Source organism: Pristis pectinata, chromosome 7 (genome assembly GCF_009764475.1).
Source record: "Pristis pectinata isolate sPriPec2 chromosome 7, sPriPec2.1.pri, whole genome shotgun sequence".
Classification (NCBI taxonomy): domain Eukaryota; kingdom Metazoa; phylum Chordata; class Chondrichthyes; order Rhinopristiformes; family Pristidae; genus Pristis; species Pristis pectinata.
The window spans coordinates 13,207,328-13,228,849 of record NC_067411.1 but is presented as its reverse complement, the minus strand read 5'-3'; the positions used below and the strand labels follow the sequence as shown (position 1 = coordinate 13,228,849).

The window sequence follows — 21,522 nt, the reverse complement described above, 5'->3', positions numbered from 1 at the left end:
CCCAGCAACAATTCTATCCTGTAGGTACTGAAATAATTCACATTTAATGAAACTATTGCACCTGACCTGGGACAGGGTGTCAGCTAATTTAGCAATCTGTTGAACGACAGATTTCTGGAGTACTGTGACACCTTTAAAGCCCTTGTCAACATGAGATCTCAGAACCATGATGACAACAGTCTAAATGTTCATGGCCTCAGGCATATGCCTGTGACCATATGCCTGACTTGCCTCTAAACAGCCCTGCTCTGCATTTCACCACTCCTACATTCATTTTGTCAATGTTTTCATCTCTAGCTGCTCCCTTTTACTCATTGACCGGATGATCTTGTTTACAGCTTATCCCATGGTCACCCAGGTTTTACCCAGTCAAAGACATTACCCCTCCTCCCCAGTAGTTTAATGAGCTTCTTTAGTCTCCTTCCCAGTTCTAACAAAGGGTCTTCAATCTGAAACGTTGACTGTTTCTCTTTCCACAGATGTGGCCTGACCTGCTGAGAATTTCCAGCATTTTCTGTTTTTATTTCAGATTTCTAGCATCTGCAATTTTAAAAAAAAATTCATAAATAATATATCTGCTGTTGCCTCCGGAAGAATTCATGAATTGACACACTGCACACATCTTCCACCCACATAACAAGCTACTGATATGATAGCAGCTAAATCTACACAAGCCTAACCTGTGTCAACCATCTGTCAGGCACAGGTGGTTAAATAATGTAATATTTTAGATTTCCTGCATCTGCAACTTTTTGGATATGTTTTACCCAGTACTATCTGTGATCTGCCAGAACATGAACCCTCAAAAAAATAGTTCAAAAATGTAATTTAATGTTGGCCTTCATTGCAAGAAGACTTGAAGAACAAAGGAGTGGATGTTGTAATGTAGTTCTAGAGTTTCAGTTCGACACCAATTAGAGTTGTGGATTCCGTTTTAGACAGATCTGCACATTGTTGATTTGGCAGAATGATACTGGGGCAAAAAGAATTATATTATAAAGTGAAAGCAAGTTACTCGAGTTGCAAGAAATCAGAAATATTAACTGAAACTGCCTGAACTAGTCAGTAGGTCAGGAAGCATCTGTTGTTGGGGTGGGAAGGAGTGGGGGGGGGGGGGGGGTGGAGATCGAGAGCTAGGGAGAGAGAGTGTGAGAGATAGAAAATCCTCTTATTATGAAGGCCAACATACCATTTGTCTTCTTAAATGTTTGCTACACCTGTACCTTTGTTTTCAGTCACACTCAAGTCTCTTTGTACATCAACACTTCCCATTCAAACTCCAATTAAATAATATTCTGCCTTTTTGATTTTCTTACCAAAGTGGATAACATCAAATTTATTCATATTTTCCTACATCTGCCATGCCTTTGCACATTGGCCAGGTCCATCTAAGTACATCACAATCTCACCCTGTTTAACACTGATGGCAAACTTCAAATTATTTCATTCTGTTGCCTCATCAAAATCATTGATGTATATTGTGAAAAGCCGAGGCACAAGTATTGATCCCTCTGGTACCCCATTAGTTACAGCCTGCTACCCTGAAAAAAATGTTTATTCTTCTCTCTATTTCCTGTCTGTCAATCAATTTTCAATCCATGTTAATACATTACTCCCAATAGTATGCTCTTTGATCTTACACACTGAATTTTTATGTGAGACATTGTGAAAGGCTGTCTGAAAATCCAAGAACACCATATCCGCTAGTTTTTCCTTATCTTTTCTACCTGTAGATCCTCAAAAATTGCCATTAGGTTTGTCAAACGTGAAATCCCTTTCAGAAATCAATGCTGATTCTGTCGAGTGACATTAATATTTCCCTCGTCCAGTTATCTCATCCTTTATATTAGCCGCGAGTATTTTCTACTACTGTTGTGAGGTTAACCAGATAGTAATCTTGTTTCCTTTCTCCCTCTTGTTTTGAAATACTGGGTTACCTTTGCCAATCTATAGGAATTATTCCATAATCCATAGAATTCTGGAATATGATAACTAATGCAACCATTATTTCAATGGCTACCTCCTTTAGCATCTTGAGATGCTAATTATCTTAACTTGGGGATTTAATAGCTTTCAAAGCCATTCATTTCTCCACTACTATTTTCTCATTGGTACTAATTTCCATTAGTTAGAACATACATAGAAGAGTACAGCATAGAAGCAGGTCCTTCGGCCCATGATGTTGTGCCAAGCTCTATAAACTAGTCCCTTCTGCCTACACAAGTCCATATCCCTCCATTCTCTGCACATTCATGTGCCTATCTAAGAGCCTTTTAAACACCTCTATCATATTTGCCTCCATTACCATCCCTGGCAGTGCATTCCAGGCACCCACCACTCTCTGTGTAAAATAAACTTGCCCCACACATCTCCTTTGAACTTTCCCCCCTCACGTTAAATGCATGCCCTCTAGTATTAGACATTCCGACCCTGGGAAAAGATACCAGCTGTCCACTCTTTCTATGCCCCTCATAATCTTATAAACTTCTATCAGGTCTTTCCTCAGCCTCTGCCACTCCAGAGAAAATGACCTCAGTTTGTCCAACCTCTCTTCATAGTACATACCCTCTAATCCAGACAGCATCCTGGTAAACTTCTTCTCCACCCCCTCCAAAGCCTCCACATCCTTCCTATTATGGGGCAACCAGAATTGAATTCAATACTCCAGACACGACCTAACCAGAGTTTAATGAAGCTACAACATAACTCTTGAACTTAATGCCTCAACTAATAAAGGCAAGTATCCCATACACCTTCTTTACTACCCTATCACCTTGTGCAGCCGCTTTCAGGGAGCTATGGACTTAGACCACAAGATCCCTCTGTACATTCACATTGCTAAGGGTCCTGCCATTAACAGTGTACTGTCCCTTTACATTTGATCTCCCAAAGTGCAACACCTCACACTTGACCAGATTAAACTCCATCTACCATTTCTCTGCCCATATCTGCAACTGATGTATATCCTGCTGTATTCTTTGGCAACTTTCTACACTCTCCAGAACATCACCAACCTTTGTACCATTTGCAAAAATTGTTCACCTTCATTAAATTCTTGGTTTCCTAAAATGTCTCAAAAGTTACTTGTGTCCTCTTCAATGAAGACAGAACTAATGTATTTGTTTAATTGCTCTGCCATTTCCCCATCCTACATTATTTACCCATTTCTGACTGTAGGGGACCAACACTAGACTTCACTAATCCTTTCCTTTTTACAAGTTTTTAGAAAGTTATGGTCCACTTTTATATTCCCTGCAAATTTACTCCTATAATCCATGTTAATTTTGCCTGATTACCTTGAAATGTTCGAACTATGCTGTTATAACATCTTTAATTGTTTCTAACATTTTCCCCAATGAAATGTTAAGCTGCCTGGCCTGCAATTTCCTGCTTTCTATCTCACTCCCTTTTTGAATCAAGTGGTCATATTTGCTATTTTCCAATCCAATGGTTACTTCACTGGATCGAGGGAGTTTTACAGAAATAAATCCAGCTCATTGACTGCCTTTAGGGTGAAATCCATTAGGACCCGGAGACTTGTCAGCCCTTAGCTCCAACAGATTGCTCAGAGCCACTGCCCTGATGGTTGTTATTTTTGTGAGTTATTTCCTCCCTCCCAGTTGCTAATTTATAAGTATTTCTGGGATATTAGTTGCATCTCTCATAATAAAGGCTAGTGCAAAACATTCACTTAATTAATTTAGAATCTCATTGTTTTCCATTATTGGTTCCTCAAATTCATTTTCTATCAGGCTAAAAGAGTCAGAGAGCCATAGAACAATAGAGCACAGATTCAGCCCAACCCATCCTGGCCAACCATGGTGCTCACCCAGCTAGTCCCAATTTCCTGCATTCGGTTCATATCCCTCTAAGCCCCACCCCTCCATGTACCTGTCCAAGTGCTTCTTAAATGAGACTATTGTACCTGCCTCAACCACTTCCTCTGGCAGATCATTCCAAATACACACCACCCTCTGCATGAAAAAGCTGCCCCTCAGGTCCTTTTAAATCTTTCCCTTCTCACCCTAAACCTACGCCCCTAGTTTTGGACTCAGCTACCCTGGGGAAAAGACTGTTACCATCCACCTTATCTATGCCTCTCATAGTTTTAAACACTTCTATAAAAGTTGCCCCTCATCCTCCTACGTTCCAAGGAATAAAGACTGGGCCTGGCCATCCTCTCCCTGTATAACTCTAGTCCTGGCAACATCCTCATAAATCTTTTCTGGACTCCTTCCATTTTAACCATATCTTTCCTATAATAGGATGACCAAAACTGTGCACAGTTTTGTGGCCTCACCAACGACTTATACAACTACAACATAATATCCCATCTCCTGTACTCAATGCCCTGACCGATGAAGGCCAGCGTGCCAAACGCCTTTTTCATCACCCTGTCTACCTATGACACCACTTGCAACGAACTATGCACTTGGACTTCTGGGTCTCTCTATTCCATTACACTCCCTAGTGCTCTACCATTCGTTGTATAAGTCCTGGTTTGACTTTCCAAAAGGCATCACTTCACACTTATCTGTACTGAAATCCCTAACTAATCAAGATCCCCCGTAATCTACAATAACCTTCTTCACTATCAACAGCACCTCCTAATTTTGTGTCATCTGCAAACTTACTGATCAAGCCTTGTGCATTTGCATCCAAATCATTTATATAAATAACAAATAACAAGCATCCCATCACTGAATCCTCGGCCTCCATTCCAAGAAGCAACCTTCAACCACCAGCCTCTGCTTCCTACCTCCGAGCCAATTTTGAATCCACCTAACTGGCTTTCCCTGGATTCCATGGGACTTAACTTTCCACATTAGCCTACCATGCGGGACTTTGTTGAAAGGCTTGCCAAAGTCCAAATAGACAGCATCCACTGCCGTACCCTTATCTACCCTTTTGGTTACCTCTTCAAAAAACTTTAAAAGATTCATCAAGCATGATTTTCCATGCAAAAAGCCTCCTCCTAGTTAGACTTTGTCTATCCACTTGTCTATCTTGGCCCAAACGTTGACTGTTTATTTCCCTCCATGGATGCTGCCTGACCTACTGAGTTCCTCCAGCACTTTTTTGTATTGCTCCAGATTTCAGCATCTGCAGAATTTTTTGTGTCTCTTTGTCTATCCAAATGCTGGTAGAACCTGTCCCTCAGTATTCCCTCCAGTAACTTCCCCACTACTGATGTCAGGCTGACCGGCCTGTAGTTCCCTGACTTGTCCTTGCTACCCTTCTTAAACCACAGAACAACACTGGCCACCTTCTGGTCTTTGGGAGCTGAATAATCAACTTGTCAACACTTTTCTTTTTTTATATTATGTGTAGGAACTTATACCATCATGTATAGTTCTGGCTACTTTTATCTCAACTTTTTTTGCTTCTCATTAGTCTGTTAGTAATTCATTGACATGTTTTATATTCCGTCTGCTCTGTCCTGCCACCCACCTTTGCTTAATTACAGTCTTTTCGTTTGATAATATCTTGAACATTTTTTTAGTTAATCGCAGACGGCAGGTCCTCCTCTTGAAATTTGTCTTTCTGATTACAGTGCATTATTCTAGGCCTGTTCTATGATCCCCTTCAGTATCTGCCTCTACATGTCGACTGACTGATCCCTTAATATAACTTGCCAGTTCACTTTTGCTTTCATGCCCTCATAGTTGCCCTTATTTAATTTATGATTCTTCTGCTGTGACTTTAGAAACTGAGAGATGATTTATGCATGGTCTACTCCATGCAAGGTTGTAGATCTGGGAAACTATAATTATAGGAGGCAGGTTGTTTTGTTTCTAGGAACGAGGAGGACAGGGGTGGGGTGACCAAATGGAGATCTTTTAAATATTGAAGGGGTTTTACAGGGCAGACATGCAGGAAATCTTTTCTCTTATGGGGAACTTGAAGTTAGTGGCCATTAATCAGATAGTCGTCTTTACCCAGAACAAGGATAGAATACAGAATTTGTAAGCACAAGAAGCAGCTGAGGTGAATAACATGGATGCATCCAGTGGGAATCTGGTTAAATATATATGAGAGGAAAGCACTGAATGTAATGCTGATAGAGTGATTCTTGGAAGCATAAGCAGTGGTACGGATCTGTTATGTCAAATGGTCTGTGTCTGTGCTGTACAATTTTATGTCGTCAATAAAGATAAAAATGATAAGGCACAATTTCAATTTCATTGGTTAAAACTGAGCAATAATATAGTTTAAAGAACCAAAAACTGTTCTACAAAGAAAATGTGTACGCATCAATTTAAAATTAAACATGGGGTAATTAATATTTGTCAAAGATATATTTTATCTTTGTTACTTTATCTCCTAAGACTTAGTTCAAAATTTGATGAGGTTAACTGGGTGGGAAATTAAGTTATGAAAGTTAATTTAAAAGGCCAAAAGATGAGAGCTGGAGTTTGGGGATCTTAGGGCATGGAGTGTTCTGCTTGTAATGAGCAGAACCCATAACAGATTGTCAAACAGATGTAGAGAAATATAAATATGCAGTATGGAAAGAATTACATGGGGCAGCACAATGGAAAACGGGGGATAGATCTGTCTGCGCCTCCTGCTGATGCAAATCTAACTCACTAGAGAAAAAGCTTGAGCAATGATACCGAACACACATTTTATATATTGCCTCTTGAAGTCCACTGGTCTATTAATCCATCACTTCAGCTTTGTACTGGGTAAGTTCAGGGAAGCTTCCCCTAAAGGTGAATTGAGTGAATATTAGAGGAAGAAGATCATACCTGATGAGAGGAAAGAAAGCGTAGGCAATCAATTATGTGTAGGTGGATCCAGCTGAGGAGCTAGCAGGAGCATGGACATAATGGGCTGAATGCACTCCTTTGAGAAAACAGCAGAAACATATCCTTTCACACACTGGTCTCAGTCGCTTCATCTCCTGCATCAGTCTGTTGACTCCAACTGTTTGTCTTTTGTTTGCAAACAGAAGGAAAGCCAATTCAGGAAAAAATAATTACAAGCAAGGCATAGAAAAGCCATGCTATCATACAATCATATAAGAAGAAGCAATGACATTTACAGCCCAAAGCAGGGCTTTCACCCATCATATCTACGAAAAGCAAGCTCAATTTTCCCAGCTCTTGGTTCATGACCCTGCAGGCCATGATTTTTAAATCCTAACCCAGGTACCTTTTAATTGTAGTGACAGTTTCTGCCTCCACCATCCTTTCAGGGAGTGAGATTGCCTTCTGAACTGAGAACATTTTCCCTCAGTGCTCCTCGAATCCTTCCACCAATTACCTTAAACTAATGTAGCCTACTTACTGACCTCTCTCCCAAGGGGAATGAGTCCTGCATTCATTTTTTTATGTATTGTTTTTTCTTTCATTTGCAAGCAAAATGATACAGTCAGAGGTGGAAATATGTGCTAGGATTTGAGACCATGCTTTGGCCTTTCACAATTTTATATACCTCAGTTAAATTTCCCCTCCCATCTCCTTTGTTCCAAAGGAAACAACACCAGCCTGGACAGCCTCTACTCTTAACTACAGTATTCCAGCCCTGGCAACAGCATTGAAAAATTCCTCTTGGTTCCTTCTGGTGCTGTACTGATTTGTAATTTTTTAATAGAAACAAAGAAATTAAGAATAGGCCATTTGACCCATCAAGTCTGTTCCACCATTCAATATAATCCTGGCTGATCATCCAAATTCAATACACTGTTCCTGTTTGCTCCCCAAACCCCTTGATCTCTTCAGACCTTACTGCCATATCTAGCTCCTATGTGAATGTACTTAATGCTTTGGCTTCAGTTGTCTTCAGCGGCAGTGAATTACACAAGTTCACCACTTTTTGGGTTGTGTAGTGCTGTCCATTAACACAGAAACATTTTGGACCATGTGTGTGGCAGACCAATTGAGCAGGCCAAAACAGCAGTGTAAGGAAATCAACTTCTGCAGAACAATGGCAGCTTTAGTGTTTAAAGCCCTGAAGGTGCAATGTATGTGCATTAGAACATAGACATCACTGGATGAATAAAGACAAGGCCCATCTTGTTCACTGTTTGCTGTCCTGTGACTGAATTAGGCAATGAAACATCAGCCACCTGTGTTGAGAAATTTGACCAGATTTTCAGCCAGGTACATTTTAGGACATAGAACACAGAACAGTACAGCACAGGAACAGGCCCTTCAGCCCACAATGTTGTGCCGAACTAATTAAACTAGTAATTAAATGCCTAACTAAACTAATCCCTTCTGCCTACACAATATCCATTTCTCTCCATTCTCTGCACATTCATGTGCCTGTCTAAGAGCCTCTATCATATTTGTCTCCACCACCACCCCAGGCAGCACATTCCAGGCACCCTATCACTCTCTGTGTAAAGAAACTTGCCCCACATATGTCCTTTGAATTTACCCACTCTCATCTTAAATGCATGCCCTCTTGCCCTCTGGAATTAGACATTTCAACCCTGGGAGAAAGATACCAGCTGTCTATCTATGCCTCTCATAATCTTATAATTCTCTATCAGGTCTCCCCTCAGGCTCTGCTGCTCCAGGGAAAATAACCCAGGTTTGTTCAACCTCTCCTTATAACACACACCCTCTAATCCAGGCAGGGTTCTGATAAACCTCTTCTGCACCCTCTCCAAAGCCTCCACATCTTTCCTATAATGGGGCAACCAGAATTGAATGCAATACTCAAGATGCAGTCCAACTAGAGTTTTATAAAGCTGCAACATAACTTCCCGACTCTTGTACTCAATGCTTCAACTAGCAAAGGCAAGCATGCCATATGCCTTCTTTACCACCCTATCAACCTGTGCAGCCACTTTCAGGGAGCTATGGACTTGGACCCCAACATCCCTCTGTACGTCAACACTGTTAAGGGTCTTGCCATTAACAGTATACTATCCCTTAACATTTAATCTCCCAAAGTGCAACACCTCACATTTGGTCGGGTTAAACTCCAGTGTTTTAATTTTTCAGTTCATCATGCTGACCTATATCTTCATGCTGGCGTGGTTGGGAGTGACAGCCTTCACCTCGCTGCCCGTCTTCATGTACTTCAACATCTGGACACTCTGCCAGAACATCACCATTGTGGATTCCACTGAACTCTGCTTTGATCTTCGTCAGTTTGGTACGTGCTGAGTGATGGAATGTTTACAGTTCACGAGTCTTTTCCTCTCCCCTTCCCACATCTGGTTGATAGCGCTCTTCTTTCTCGCTTAGGTGGTGGTGGGTTCAAGTTGCACTCAGGGAGCTGAGCACAAACCCAGCTTGGACACTTCCAGAGCAGGACTCGGAGTGCTGATGTGCCCTCTTTCCGATAAGATATAAAACTGTAGTCCCCTCTGTTGTCTCAGCTAGAAGTAAAATCTCCAATGGGATTGCTTCAAAGGAGAGCTGGGGAGCTCTCCATGGTATCCTGGCCAATACTTGTCCTTCAATCAAAATTTCTGAAGCAGGTCATTTGTAATTTGTAAGAGTTTCCTTCCTTCCCTCCTTTTGCTTATTCCCATCTTTCATTCCTCCTTTTTTTCTTTTCCTGTCCCTCCTTTCTGTTCCTCCTTTCTTCCCTCCTTCCTTCCTTCCTTCCTTTCTTCTCTCCTTCCTTCCCCCTTCCTTCCTTCCTGTCCCTCCTTCCTGTCCCTCCTTCCTGTCCCTCCTTCCTCTCTCCTTCCTTCCCCCTTCCTTCCTTCCTGTCCCTCCTTCCTCTCTCCTTCCTTCCTGTCCCTCCTTCCTCTCTTCTTCCTTCCTGTCCCTCCTTCCTGTCCCTCCTTCCTCTCTCCTTCCTTCCACCTTCCTTCCTTCCTGTCCCTCTTTCCTCTCTCCTTCCTCTCTCCTTCCTTCCCCCCTTCCTTCCTTCCTGTCCCTCCTTCCTGTCCCTCCTTCCTCTCTCCTTCCTTCCCCCTTCCTTCCTTCCTGTCCCTCCTTCCTCTCTCCTTCCTTCCCCCTTCCTTCCTTCCTGTCCCTCCTTCCTCTCTCCTTCCTCTCTCCTTCCTTCCCCCTTCCTTCCTTCCTGTCCCTCCTTCCTCTCTCCTTCCTCTCTCCTTACTTCCCCCCTTCCTTCCTTCCTGTCCCTGTCCCTCCTTCCTCTCTCCTTCCTTCCCCCTTCCTTCCTTCCTGTCCCTCCTTCCTCTCTCCTTCCTCTCTCCTTACTTCCCCCCTTCCTTCCTGTCCCTCCTTCCTGTCCCTGTCCCTCCTTCCTCTCTCCTTCCTACCCCCCCTTCCTTCCTGTCCCTCCTTCCTGTCCCTCCTTCCTCTCTCCTTCCTACCCCCCTTCCCTCCTTCCTCTCTCCTTCCTTCCCCCCTTCCTTCCTTCCTGTCCCTCCTTCCTGTCCCTCCTTCCTCTCTCCTTCCTACCCCCCCCTTCCTTCCTTCCTGTCCTTTCCTGTCCCTCCTTCCTCTCTCCTTCCTTCCCTCCCTTCTTTTCTTCTTTCCTTCCTTTCCCTTCTTCCTTCCTTTCCATCCCCCTGTCCCTCCTTCCTGCCTGCCCTCCAAAATACCATCATTAAGGCAATCAGGTGGCTCGTTACCGAGCCCCTGTTGATGGTATTTGACAACTGGTCACTGAGATCTGTTGCTACGAGCAGTCTGAGTCAGAGTTCATAATCAGTACCCTACTTTATTAAATCCCTTGCAACTGCAGTGAGATTGAGGATTCGTGATGATTGTTAATTAGCAGATGTTTCTTTTCCAGGTATTGTGCCTATTCTTGAGCAAAAGACGGTCTGCACCTTGAATGAGAACTTCAGCAAGTTGTGCCAATCCAATGATGTAAGTCCATTCTATAGTTTATTGTCCAAGGAAACAAATGGATGTACATTCTGGTGCCTTGACCCTCTCGCAGTATATCTGCATAAAAATTCCAAATGCATCATGGAATACACACTTCCTTACTGCAAGCCTCATGTCCTCTCACAATGTGGATCAAGATGATCTTTTTCCCACCTGGTTTGTTATGTCAGTTGCAAAGTGTAGTTGCAGACTTATGCTCTCAGTTGGGGCTGAATACTGAGTCCAAGTATCTATGGGGAAATCAAGGAATGGGGCAATAGTGCATGATAGTGGCATTTGAGGTATGAGGTCAGCCATGATCATATTGTTTGGTGGAGGAGGACTGAGGGGCAAATTGTCAACTCTTGGTTCTATTACTTATATTCTAACTCTGCCACTGAGGGAAGGAATTTTAAGGGATGGGCTTATAAGTGGCAACACCATAAAAGTTTCAATCAGTGACCACTTCCGAGAGAGAGCCTAACCACCTGTACTTGACATTCAATGGGATTACTATTGACAAGTCCGCCACCATCAAAAGATCACCTTTGACTAAAACTCAACTGGGCCAGCCACGTAAATATCATTGCTAGAAGGGCACTCAGATGCTGGGTATCCTGTCATGAGTAACTCACTTCCTGATGCCCCAAGGTTTTTCCACACCATCTACGAGTCAGGAGGATGGTGATATAGAATCACACAGCATGAAAACAGCCCATTCAGGCCAATTCATCCATGTCAATCAGTGGACACCCTTCTGTATTAACCCCATTGTCCAGCATTTAGGCTGTAGACCTCTATGCTAAGTGATTCAAATGCTCAGCTGGACAAATACTGTCAGCAACCCAGTTTCAACCACTCTCTCAAGCAGTGCATTCCAGGTACTTACAAATCTCTGGGTGAAGCTGGACCCCTTATATTCCCTCTAAATCTCTTCCCCCTTACCCTAAATCTATGTCCTCTAGCTTTACCTGCCTCTGATATGGGGAAAGGTTTCTTGCCGATTACCCTATCCATACCCCTCATAATCTTATATACCTCAATCATGTCCCCTCTATACCTCCTCCGCTCCAGGGAGAACAGACCCAGCCTCTCCAGTCTCTCCTCATAACTAAACTGCTCCATCCAAGGCAACTACCTGGTGAATCTCCTCTGCACCCTCTTCAGCACTATCACATCCTTCCTGTACCTTGGTGACCAGAACTGTACTCAGTATTCCAGCTGAGGTCTGACCAAGGTTTTATAACGTTGGAGCACAACCACCCGAATTTTCTACCGAATGCCCCAACTAATGAAGGCTGGTATTCTGTATGCCTTCCTAACCTGTGTTGCCACCTTCAAGGGTCTGTAAGCTTGTACTCGAGGTCCCTCTGTTCCTCAATAGTCCTTAAGACCCTATCATTCATGATCTCTGTCCGAGCCAAAATACATCATCTCACATATGCTTGGATTAAACTCCATCTGCCATCGTCCAGCCAATTTCACTACCATATCGATATCTCCCTGCAGCCTAAGACCACCTTCCACACCATCAACAACTCTGCCAATCTTTGTGCCATCCGCAAACTTCCTAATCCTGCCTCCCACATCCACATCCAAGTCATTCATGTATCTTACAAACAACAAGTGTCCCAGCACTAATTCTAGTCACAGGCATGCAATTACAGAAACAACTCTTTACCGTAACCCTTTGTCTCCTATTGCCAAGCCAATCTTGGATCCAGTTTGCCAACTTGCGTAGGATCCTAGGATGAATGCAGAATTCATCTCCTACTACTGTCAAGAAGCTAGACTCCATCCAGGACAAAGCAGTATGCTTTGATTGGCCCCCATTTAACTACCCTGAACATCCATTCCCTATACCATCTGCACACAGTGGCTGAGTGAGTACCATGTATGAAATGTACTGCAATTATTTACCTAGGGCACTTAGACAGCTCCTTCCAAGTCTGTGACCTCTACCACCAGGGACAAGGTCAGCTGACCCAGGAGAAGGCCCCCTGCTGATCTGGAAATATATTGCCAGTCCTTCATCATCCTTGGATCTAAATTCTGGAACTCCCTACCTAACTACACTGTAGGAATAACTTTAACGGACTGATTACAGTAGTTCAAGAAGGCAGCTCTCCACTACCTTCTCAAGCGATGGGGAATCAATGTTGGCCTTGTCAAGGATGCCCAGATCCTGAAAAATGTGCGAAAAAATAAACCCAAATTGCTCCATTGAAATTCTGAGATCGAGACAGTTACAATTCCCTGCAATGGGTATCTAGCCAGGGCTCACTGTTTCCCAATTTAACAGATGCTTGTGTGCCAGTGGCTCATGCAGAGTCCTAATTTATAAAGTCTAATAGGTGGGGGGGGGGAGGGGTGTTGGATGACGACTTTCTGCTATAGTGCCCTCATCCTGAGTGGGAAGTTTACTGAAATTGACCCACGTGTATTGGGAGGTGTAGGGAAGCCATCCAGTTAGACTGTTTATCTTCCTTTGTGCGTTGGCCCTGCACTGGATTCCCCCACCTACTTTCACAAGATCTTCCAGATGCTGCTTGGCAACCTGCTTGCCAGGTTGGATTATCCGGCCATCCAGAGACCAGAATGGGAACTCAGTCACTGTCGTGCTCACAAGGACTAGTACAGTATCTCACTTGGCGAGCAGGAGAGGTGATTGCAATTAACTGTTTTGTTCTCCTGGTTTAAGCTGGGTAGGTAGGTTTATAAACACCTTCGCTCCCTCAGTGACAAGAATCAGGAGTTAGAATGTAAGAAAATGGAGCAGAAAGTTGCCGGTTGGTCCTTTTTTCCTTCTCCACCATTCAATAAGATCTATATATGCTACCTTGATTCAGCTTTCCTGCACTCTCCCTATAATATCCAGAAATGTGTCTTGTATAAACTTAAAGATGGAGCATTATCTTCAGAGCCTTGTTAACTGCAATAAAGGAGTCTTCCTGATATGGAAGTGGAGGTCATGTACCTCTCTGGCTTGGAAATATAGTCATTTTCTCCTTGTCATGAGACCTAGCTCCTGGAATTCCATATCTGACCTCCTGTCGGAGGTACTTCATTTCAAGGATTGCGGTGGTTCGATGTGCTTCAACACTACCTTCTGAATAGCAACTAGGGATGGGCAATAAATTCTGCCCTTGTCAACTGCAGCCCTGATCCAGTGAATAGATTAAATAAAAAGTGTTCTGTTCAGTCAAATGTGTTTGCAAAGAATCCCTCCACACACTGTTTCACTGATTCCTTTGATGACACAGTCAATGCAGTTTGATCAATGAATTTAAAAGCCACAAAGCTGAATTTCAATCCCATTAATTCTTTGAAGATCACCTCTGGTCATTACTTAGACACAGAGCATGTTGCAAGCTGCTTCCGAAATTTATTTCATTGACTTCAACGGAACGATGTTCAGAAGCAGGGTACAACGAGGTCTCAATATAAGGCTTTTCGAGCAATTGATTAGAGATACATTTTGAGGTATATGTTTCCATGGAATTTTCACTTTCCTGATGATTAATGGGCATTGCTTGATGGTTGTGTTTTGCTCTTCTGCCTCCTAGCTGAACATGACATTCCATTTGTTTATCGTGGCCCTCGCTGGTGCAGGAGCTGCCGTCATTGCTATGGTGAGTATTAGACGCAGTCCAGCGCAAGACCTCAGGTGAGGCATGACCTGCATGTTGATGGATATAATGAAAAATATACTTCAAGCCATCAGTGCTATGTTGCACTTATACAAATGTGTACAACTTCAAGTGTCAATGAAGTCAGATGACAGAAGGATGGCAAACCTCTGTATGTTGTTTCCATTGGAGGCAGGTGTAAATCTTCATTAACAGGACATGCGCTAGAATATTGGACTGCACTGAATGTGATGGGTTTCCGACAGCAGGATGTATGTTGTGTTCAGACGGCAGGAACTGATTCTCTGTCTTAGTGGACAATCTCAGCAGAAACAGTTGTTTTAATCAATCATGTCCCAAAGGCTCAGTGCTACCTGTGTTGTAGCAAGGAGCTGGAATAAACCAGTTCTGGGGAGAATTCTAAGCAAAATATTGCGGATTTCTTCCAACATAGGAGGAGGTACATCCCATCGAGTGTGTGCTGGCTTCCAGAGCAATAACACTTATTTCCCTTTGATCCATTCTCTCTCATACACCCACTACCTCCAGCCTGGTTCTCCTACTTCTTGGGGTAATTTACAGCAGCCAAATAACCTTCCAACTGGCACGTCTTTGGAATCTGGGAAGAAACCTGAACACCTAGGTGGAAAACCCATGCAGTGACTGGGAGAACGTGCAAACTCCATAAAGACAGCATCCTCAAGATAGAACCCAGGTCACCTGAGCAGTGTTTACTGCACCACTGTGCAACCCTAATGATGCTGGAAATCTGAAATAATACTTGGACATGTTGTAAACTCAGCAGGGCAGACAGCATCTGTGGGCAGAGAACAGAGATAATGCCTTAGGTCAATAATCCTTTCATAGGAATTGGAAAAAATTAGAGATAAAACAAATTTTAATATACGAAAGGAAGTATCCAATGTGGAATTTATGTCTCCCCTGACTGGCTGATTAGAACTCGGGATCACAATCTCAAAATAAGGGGACAGCCACTCAGGACTTCTTAACCCAGGGGGTAATGAATCTTTGGAAATCTCTACCCAAGCAGACTGCAGAGGCTCAGTTGCTGAGTATCTTCAAGACGTGGACTTTCAGATATTAAGGAAGTCAATGGATGTAGGTTTAGTGCAGCAAAGTGGCATTGGGTTAAAAGATCATAGTGGAAAATTAAGGTAAAAGAGATTGAAATCGCTGGTGGTATTGGTAGTGAGGAAGGTAGACGGGTTACAGGAAGATATTAATCAGCTGGCAAAATGAGCAGAGCAATGCTAGATGGAATTTAAACCTGATAAGTGTGAGGTTATTCACTTTAGGAGGACTAATAAGGGTAGGATATAAACGGTGAACGGTAAGGTCATAGGGAGTTTAGAGGACTCAAGAGATCTTGGTCTACAAGTTCAAGGATCCCTGAAGGTGGCAGCGCAGGTAGATAAGGTGGCAAAGAAGGCTTCACTAGCTGGGGGCATAGAATATAACAAGCCTGGAGGTAGGAAGCTGCAGGACAGGCCCAACAAGTCAGGTTGTGAGAGAAATACTGAGCCTTTGTCTGTGTTCCCATTTAAAGCAGAAGTGAGTAGGAATCTCTTCTCACAGATGGTGGTGAACCTGTGGAATTATCTATCCTGGAGGGTTGTGGAAGTTTGATTACTGAAGGTATTTAAAAAGGAGGTAGGTAAATGTTTGGAAGATTAGAGAATTGAGAACTATGTAGAGCTGATACAGAGGAAGAGATGAGGCCTGGGGCAGATGAGACATAATCATGCAGGGCTGAGGGGCCATGGCATACCCCTGCTCCTACTTTCTCGTGTTCTTGGGAGTGTTTTGTATCTGGAGAAATGTGCTGAAATCTAAGTTCCCAATATTGCTACAATCACTACCTCAGTATAGCAACACTATGACCACTTTGCACTACAATTGACTTTTTTGGTTCTAATTGTGTTCTTTCTTGTACAGTTTTGTCTAATTTATGTTATGCTTGTGAATGTTGTATATCTGATGCTATGTGCCTGCGGTGCTGCTGTAGGTAAGTTTTTCATTGCACCTGTTCATACAGGAACAGAACAAATGGCAAGTGGGAGGCTTTTAAGAGTGTGATATCAAGAGTCTAGGAGCAGCATGTTCCTGTTAGGGTGAAGGGAAAACCTGGCAAGTTTAGGGAAACCTGGCTGACGAAAGATATTGAGGCTCTGGTCAAGAAAAAGAACGAAGCATACATTGGGTTTACGGGGTCAGAGATGAGTGAATCTCTTGATGAATATAAAAAGATTAAGAATTAAGAGTGCAAAAAGCGGGTATGAGATGGATCTGGCAGGTAAGGCTAAGGAAAATCCCAAGAGGTTCCATAATGGAAAGTGTGCAGAAAAGATTTACAAGATGTTGCCAGGACTAGAGGGCCTGAGTTATAGGGTGGTGAGTATATGGAATGAGCTACCAGAGGAAGAGGTTGAGGCAGGTACAATGATATCATTTAAGAGGCTTGGATAGGTACATGGAGGGCCAGGGCTTAGAGGGATATAGGCTGAATGCAGGAAATTGGGACTAACTGAGTGGGCACGGTTGTCGGCATGGACTGGTTGGGCTGAAGGGCCTGTATCCGGGCTGTATTGCTCCATGATTCTATGACTATGTATTTGTGCATATGACAATAAATTCTACTTTGGAACCAGGCATAATTGGAGTTGCCAACTCTATAGTATACGGTCTAAGAAAGATGTAAAACATGCTTCCCACCAGCAACCCACAAGGTAGGACAGAAAGACTGTAGGGAAATTGAAGAAAGTTCCAAGAATCACTCAGAGGGCCATGAATATTCTCACAAACATGATACCTGCTATGTGAGAGGTCCTTTCTACTAAGGTCCAGGACACTCACCAGCGCTGTCATAAGTAGAACCCACAGGAGTTGGCTACAGCTTCCTCCAGGAGATTGAATCCCATTTAGTGGAACAACGTGGAAGTAAATTTCATGTCCACGTGAGATGTATCATGGAGAGCGGCCAACCATGGAAAACAGCTGCAACCATCCACTTCATTAATGGAATCAATTTTTGAATATCTGATGAAATGAAGAAGTGACCTCTTGAAGGGCAGCCTCTTGCACTGGACCTTGCCAAATTACGCATCTGGTAATTTGCAAATGAGCTTGAGAGGAATCTTGATGCAAAAGAACACTTCTGAAAACAAAGACATAAGAAATTCTGCAGATGCTGGAATCTGGAGCAATACACAAAAATGCTGGAGGAACTCAGCAGGTCGGGCAGCATCCATGGTGGGAAATAAACATTTCGGGCCGAGACCCTTCATCAGGACTGGTAAGGAAGAGGGCAGAAGACAGAATAAGAAGGTGGGGGGGAGGGGGAGGAGCACAAACAAGCAAGGGATAGGTGAGTTCAGGTGATGGGCAAGTCCAGGTGAGAGGGGGAAGGTAGTGTGTGGGGGAGGGGGAGAAGATGTAATAAGCTGAGAGGTGAAAGGTAGAAGAGGCCGAGGGCTGAACGAGGAGGAATCCGGTAGGAGAGGGCAATGGACCATGGAATATAGGGGAGGGGAGAAGAGGAGATGGGCAGGTCATTAAGGCGGGGGAAGGGAGCCATGGGAATAAGGGAAGACAATGGAGTGGGGGGAAGGGGGAAAAAAGAAGGGGTGGGGTTACCAGAAGTTAGAGAAATCGATGTTAAGGCCATCAGGTTGGAGAATCCCAAGGTGGACTATGAGGTGTTGTTCCTCCATCCTGCACCTGGCCTCAACATGACAGTACAGGAGGCCATGGATAGACATGTCAGTATGGGAATGGGATGTGGATTGAAGTGGGTGGCCACCGGGAGGTCCTGGCTGTTGCGACAGACAGAGCGAAGGTGCTCGACGGGGCAGTCACCCAATCTGCGTCGGGTCTCACCGATGTACAGGAGGCCGCACCGGGAGCACCGGATGCAATAAATGACTCCCTCGGACTCACAGGTGAAGTGCTGCCTCTTAAAGCAAGTCCAGTTCTGGGTGCAATACTCCATGGTAGCTGGCATGCGTGAATAATGAATGTTGTAGTGACACACCGTGAAAATCAATCCAAAAGTAATCCTCATCTGTAGAACTGCAGGACTGGATCCTGCTTGACCAGCTCATGGCTTTTATTTGCTTCTTGCAGGATATGCATGAATGCAGTTGGAAATAGTTGAAATAACAAAAAATAATTTCAAAAATTTGGATAATAGCAAATCAATTTGACGCATTCAACTTACGTAAATTCAAATTATTAATTAAAATAAAGCTTAGAAAGAAATCCAAAGCTCAGCAGTGAAGGTGAGTCATCCCATTGAGATGAATGGGATCCTGATGGCCTGGTATAAAATGCATGCAGCCCCTCAGTATGGGTGGCTGGGGACACTGTCATCTCCAGTGCCTCCCACGCTGTGTCTGCCCAATTGAATCCTCTGCTGTGCAGTGGCAGCACATCACAGGAAGGTCCAATTTCTGGTAACATCTTACATTCTGTGCCTCCCCCCCCATCCCCCAACTCTCTCCTTCTGATCCACCTCTGGTTTTCCCATTTTTGCCCCTTTTTCTATCCCCCCACCCTCCAGCCCCCCCATCACACATTTTCATCCCCCTCCCCCCCCCCCCCCCAGTTTCCATCCACCTGCTCCCCACACATTTTATCCACAGGACCCCTCTCTCTTCCATCTGCTTGCATCTGCCTACCTCTTCCTAATGGTTCCCAGTATCACCTTCCTTGCTTATCAGATTCCTGGTAGCCTTTGTGTTCCTGCTTATTGCCCTCCTCCCAGCTGCTTCCACCTTCACCAACCCCTCCTCCCACTTGGATTTATCTGCCTTCCTTTTGTCTACCTCCACCTCTCATCTACCTGCCTCTGTCTCCCAACTCCACCCCTCCTACTCCTCTACCTGGATCCATCTGCCCATAACCCCTTCACCTCTTCTTGTCCACCAATCACCCACTGGCCCCTGTATCACCACTCCCCCTCTCCTCTTTATACTGGTTCTCTTCCCTCCCCACTCTCACTCCTGATGCAGCTTTGTGACCCGAAACGTTTAAAATTATTCCCCCCCCCCCCCCCCACCGATGCTGCTCAACCCACTGAGTTCCTCCAACAGATTGTTTGTTGCTGCAGATACCAGCATCTGCAGTCCCCTGTGTTTTCTTAGAAGGCAGTCACACTGCTGTCTAGGGCACCTGGGTTTTGGACAAGGTTTCATTGGATGGGACTTTCTAAGAGCTGTCACTCAAAGACTGGGGTACAAGGCCTACCATGCCATTTGTGATGCTTAAAGGGTGGCCTTAATTTGCGCTGCCTTCTCACAGCCCCAGGGACGCAGGTTCGATCCTGATCTCAGGTGCTGTCTGTGTAGAGTTCTCCCTGTAACCATGTGGGCCTCCTCCGGGTGCTCCAGTTCCCCCCCTACGTCCCAGGGACGTGCTAGTAGGTTAATTGGCCAATGTAAATTACCATTTAATGCAGGTACTGACAAAAGAATCAACAAGGGGAGTTGAAGGACACATGGAAAAGAAAAAATTACAGGGCCACAAGGAGAGAATGGGACTAATGGAAGTGCTCTGCTGGAAGTTAGCATGGACCCTAATAAATAAAACAAGCAGTGTGAGAATTGCTGCAATTATATTCATGTTGCACCTACATAAATCATTTTGTAGCTATGTAAGACTTTGGAGTATTATGTGTACTTCTGGTTGCCCCTTCACAGGAAGGAGATAGAGGCTTTGGAAAGGGTGCAGAAGAGGTTTACCATGATGCTGCCTGGATTAAGGGTATAAGATGTCAACAGAGGTTGGGTTGTTTTCTCTAGAGGGTCGGAGGGCTGAGGAGAGACCTGATAGAAGTGTATAAAATTATGAGATGCATAGATACGGTAGACAGTCAGAATCTTTTTCCTGGGTTAGAAATGTCGAATATTAGAGGAGATGCATTTATGGTGAGAGGGGGAAAGTTTAAGGGAGATGTGCGGGGCAAGTTTTTTTTACACAGAGAGCTGTGGGTGTCTGGAATGTGCTGCCAGGGGTGGTGGTGGGAACAGATACATAGCAGCATTTAAGAGGGTTTTAGATAGACACATGAATATGCAGAGACTGGAGGGATATAGATCATGTACAGGCAGAAGAGATTTAGTTTAATTTGGCATCGGGTTTGGCACAGACATGATGGGCCAAGGGCCTGTTCCTGTGCTGTACTGTGTTATGTACATGCTGGTTCAAGCACCTTCATCGCTCCCCTGTGAATTAAAAATGATAATTAGGTGGTGGAGGCCAGAGGGGAGAGGGAGAGGGGACAGGAGGCTCTGTGGCATTCCAGCCCGTTCAATTGTTTCAGCTGCATCGGCTGATTTAGAATGGCGGTGAAGCAGAAGGTGCTTCTCATTGATGTCCAGCATGTCTGCAGGCCTTCAGGTGGCGAGGACTGGTGGGCGATGGTCAGTGAGATGTGCCGCCGGCTGCAGCCAGTTGTCTAGAAGTACACCCTTGCCCTCTGGCAGATGGTCAGGGCTCAGAGAAATGGCACTAGCACCGCAGGGCTAGAGTCCGCTCCACACTGTGTGTGCAGGCTGTCGCTGACCCCGATCCAAATAGCTGCAACTCTTGATCCATCTCAGCGGGCACACACAGGCTTTCAGTGCTTCATGCTACTTTCCTTAAATTTGACAACATTTTCATTCCCTAGCCTCCAGCACTCTGTCCCAGGACTCGCACTTGAGTAATGGGTCCCTGTGGTAACCATGAATCGGAATCAGGTTTATTATCACTGACTTAAATGATGTGAAATTTGTTGTTTTGCAGCACAGTACAGTGCAAAGACATAAAATTACTATAAATTACAAAAGTAAATAAATAATGCAAAAAAAGGAATAACGAGGTAGCGTTCATGAGTTCATGGACCGTTCAGAAATCTGATGGCGGAGGGGAAGAAACTGTTCCTGAATCATTGAGTGTGGGTCTTCAGGCTCCTGTACTTCCTCCCCGATGGTAGAAATGAGAAGAGGGCATGTCATGGATGTTCTTGATCTTCTAAGTTCTATACTCTTGAGAATAAGGGGAGAAATTTAATTATGGGAAGAAGGGAGAGAAAAACAGAAAGGCCATGCCCCTACTGACGGCTGCAACATTCCCTGGTC

The 21,522-nt window shown here is 44.2% G+C and overlaps 1 protein-coding gene across 1 annotated transcript in view; it reads left to right on the top strand.

Annotated features, from left to right (window-relative positions):
- LOC127572420 (proteolipid protein DM beta) overlaps positions 1 to 21,522 on the top strand; it is a 213,061-nt gene that overhangs the window by 174,752 nt on the left and 16,787 nt on the right. Inside the window, exons 4-6 of the mRNA XM_052019656.1 lie at positions 8,961 to 9,114; positions 10,678 to 10,754; positions 14,321 to 14,386. Coding sequence (XP_051875616.1) covers positions 8,961 to 9,114; positions 10,678 to 10,754; positions 14,321 to 14,386 — 297 coding nt within the window. The remainder of the gene's footprint in view (positions 1 to 8,960; positions 9,115 to 10,677; positions 10,755 to 14,320; positions 14,387 to 21,522) is intronic.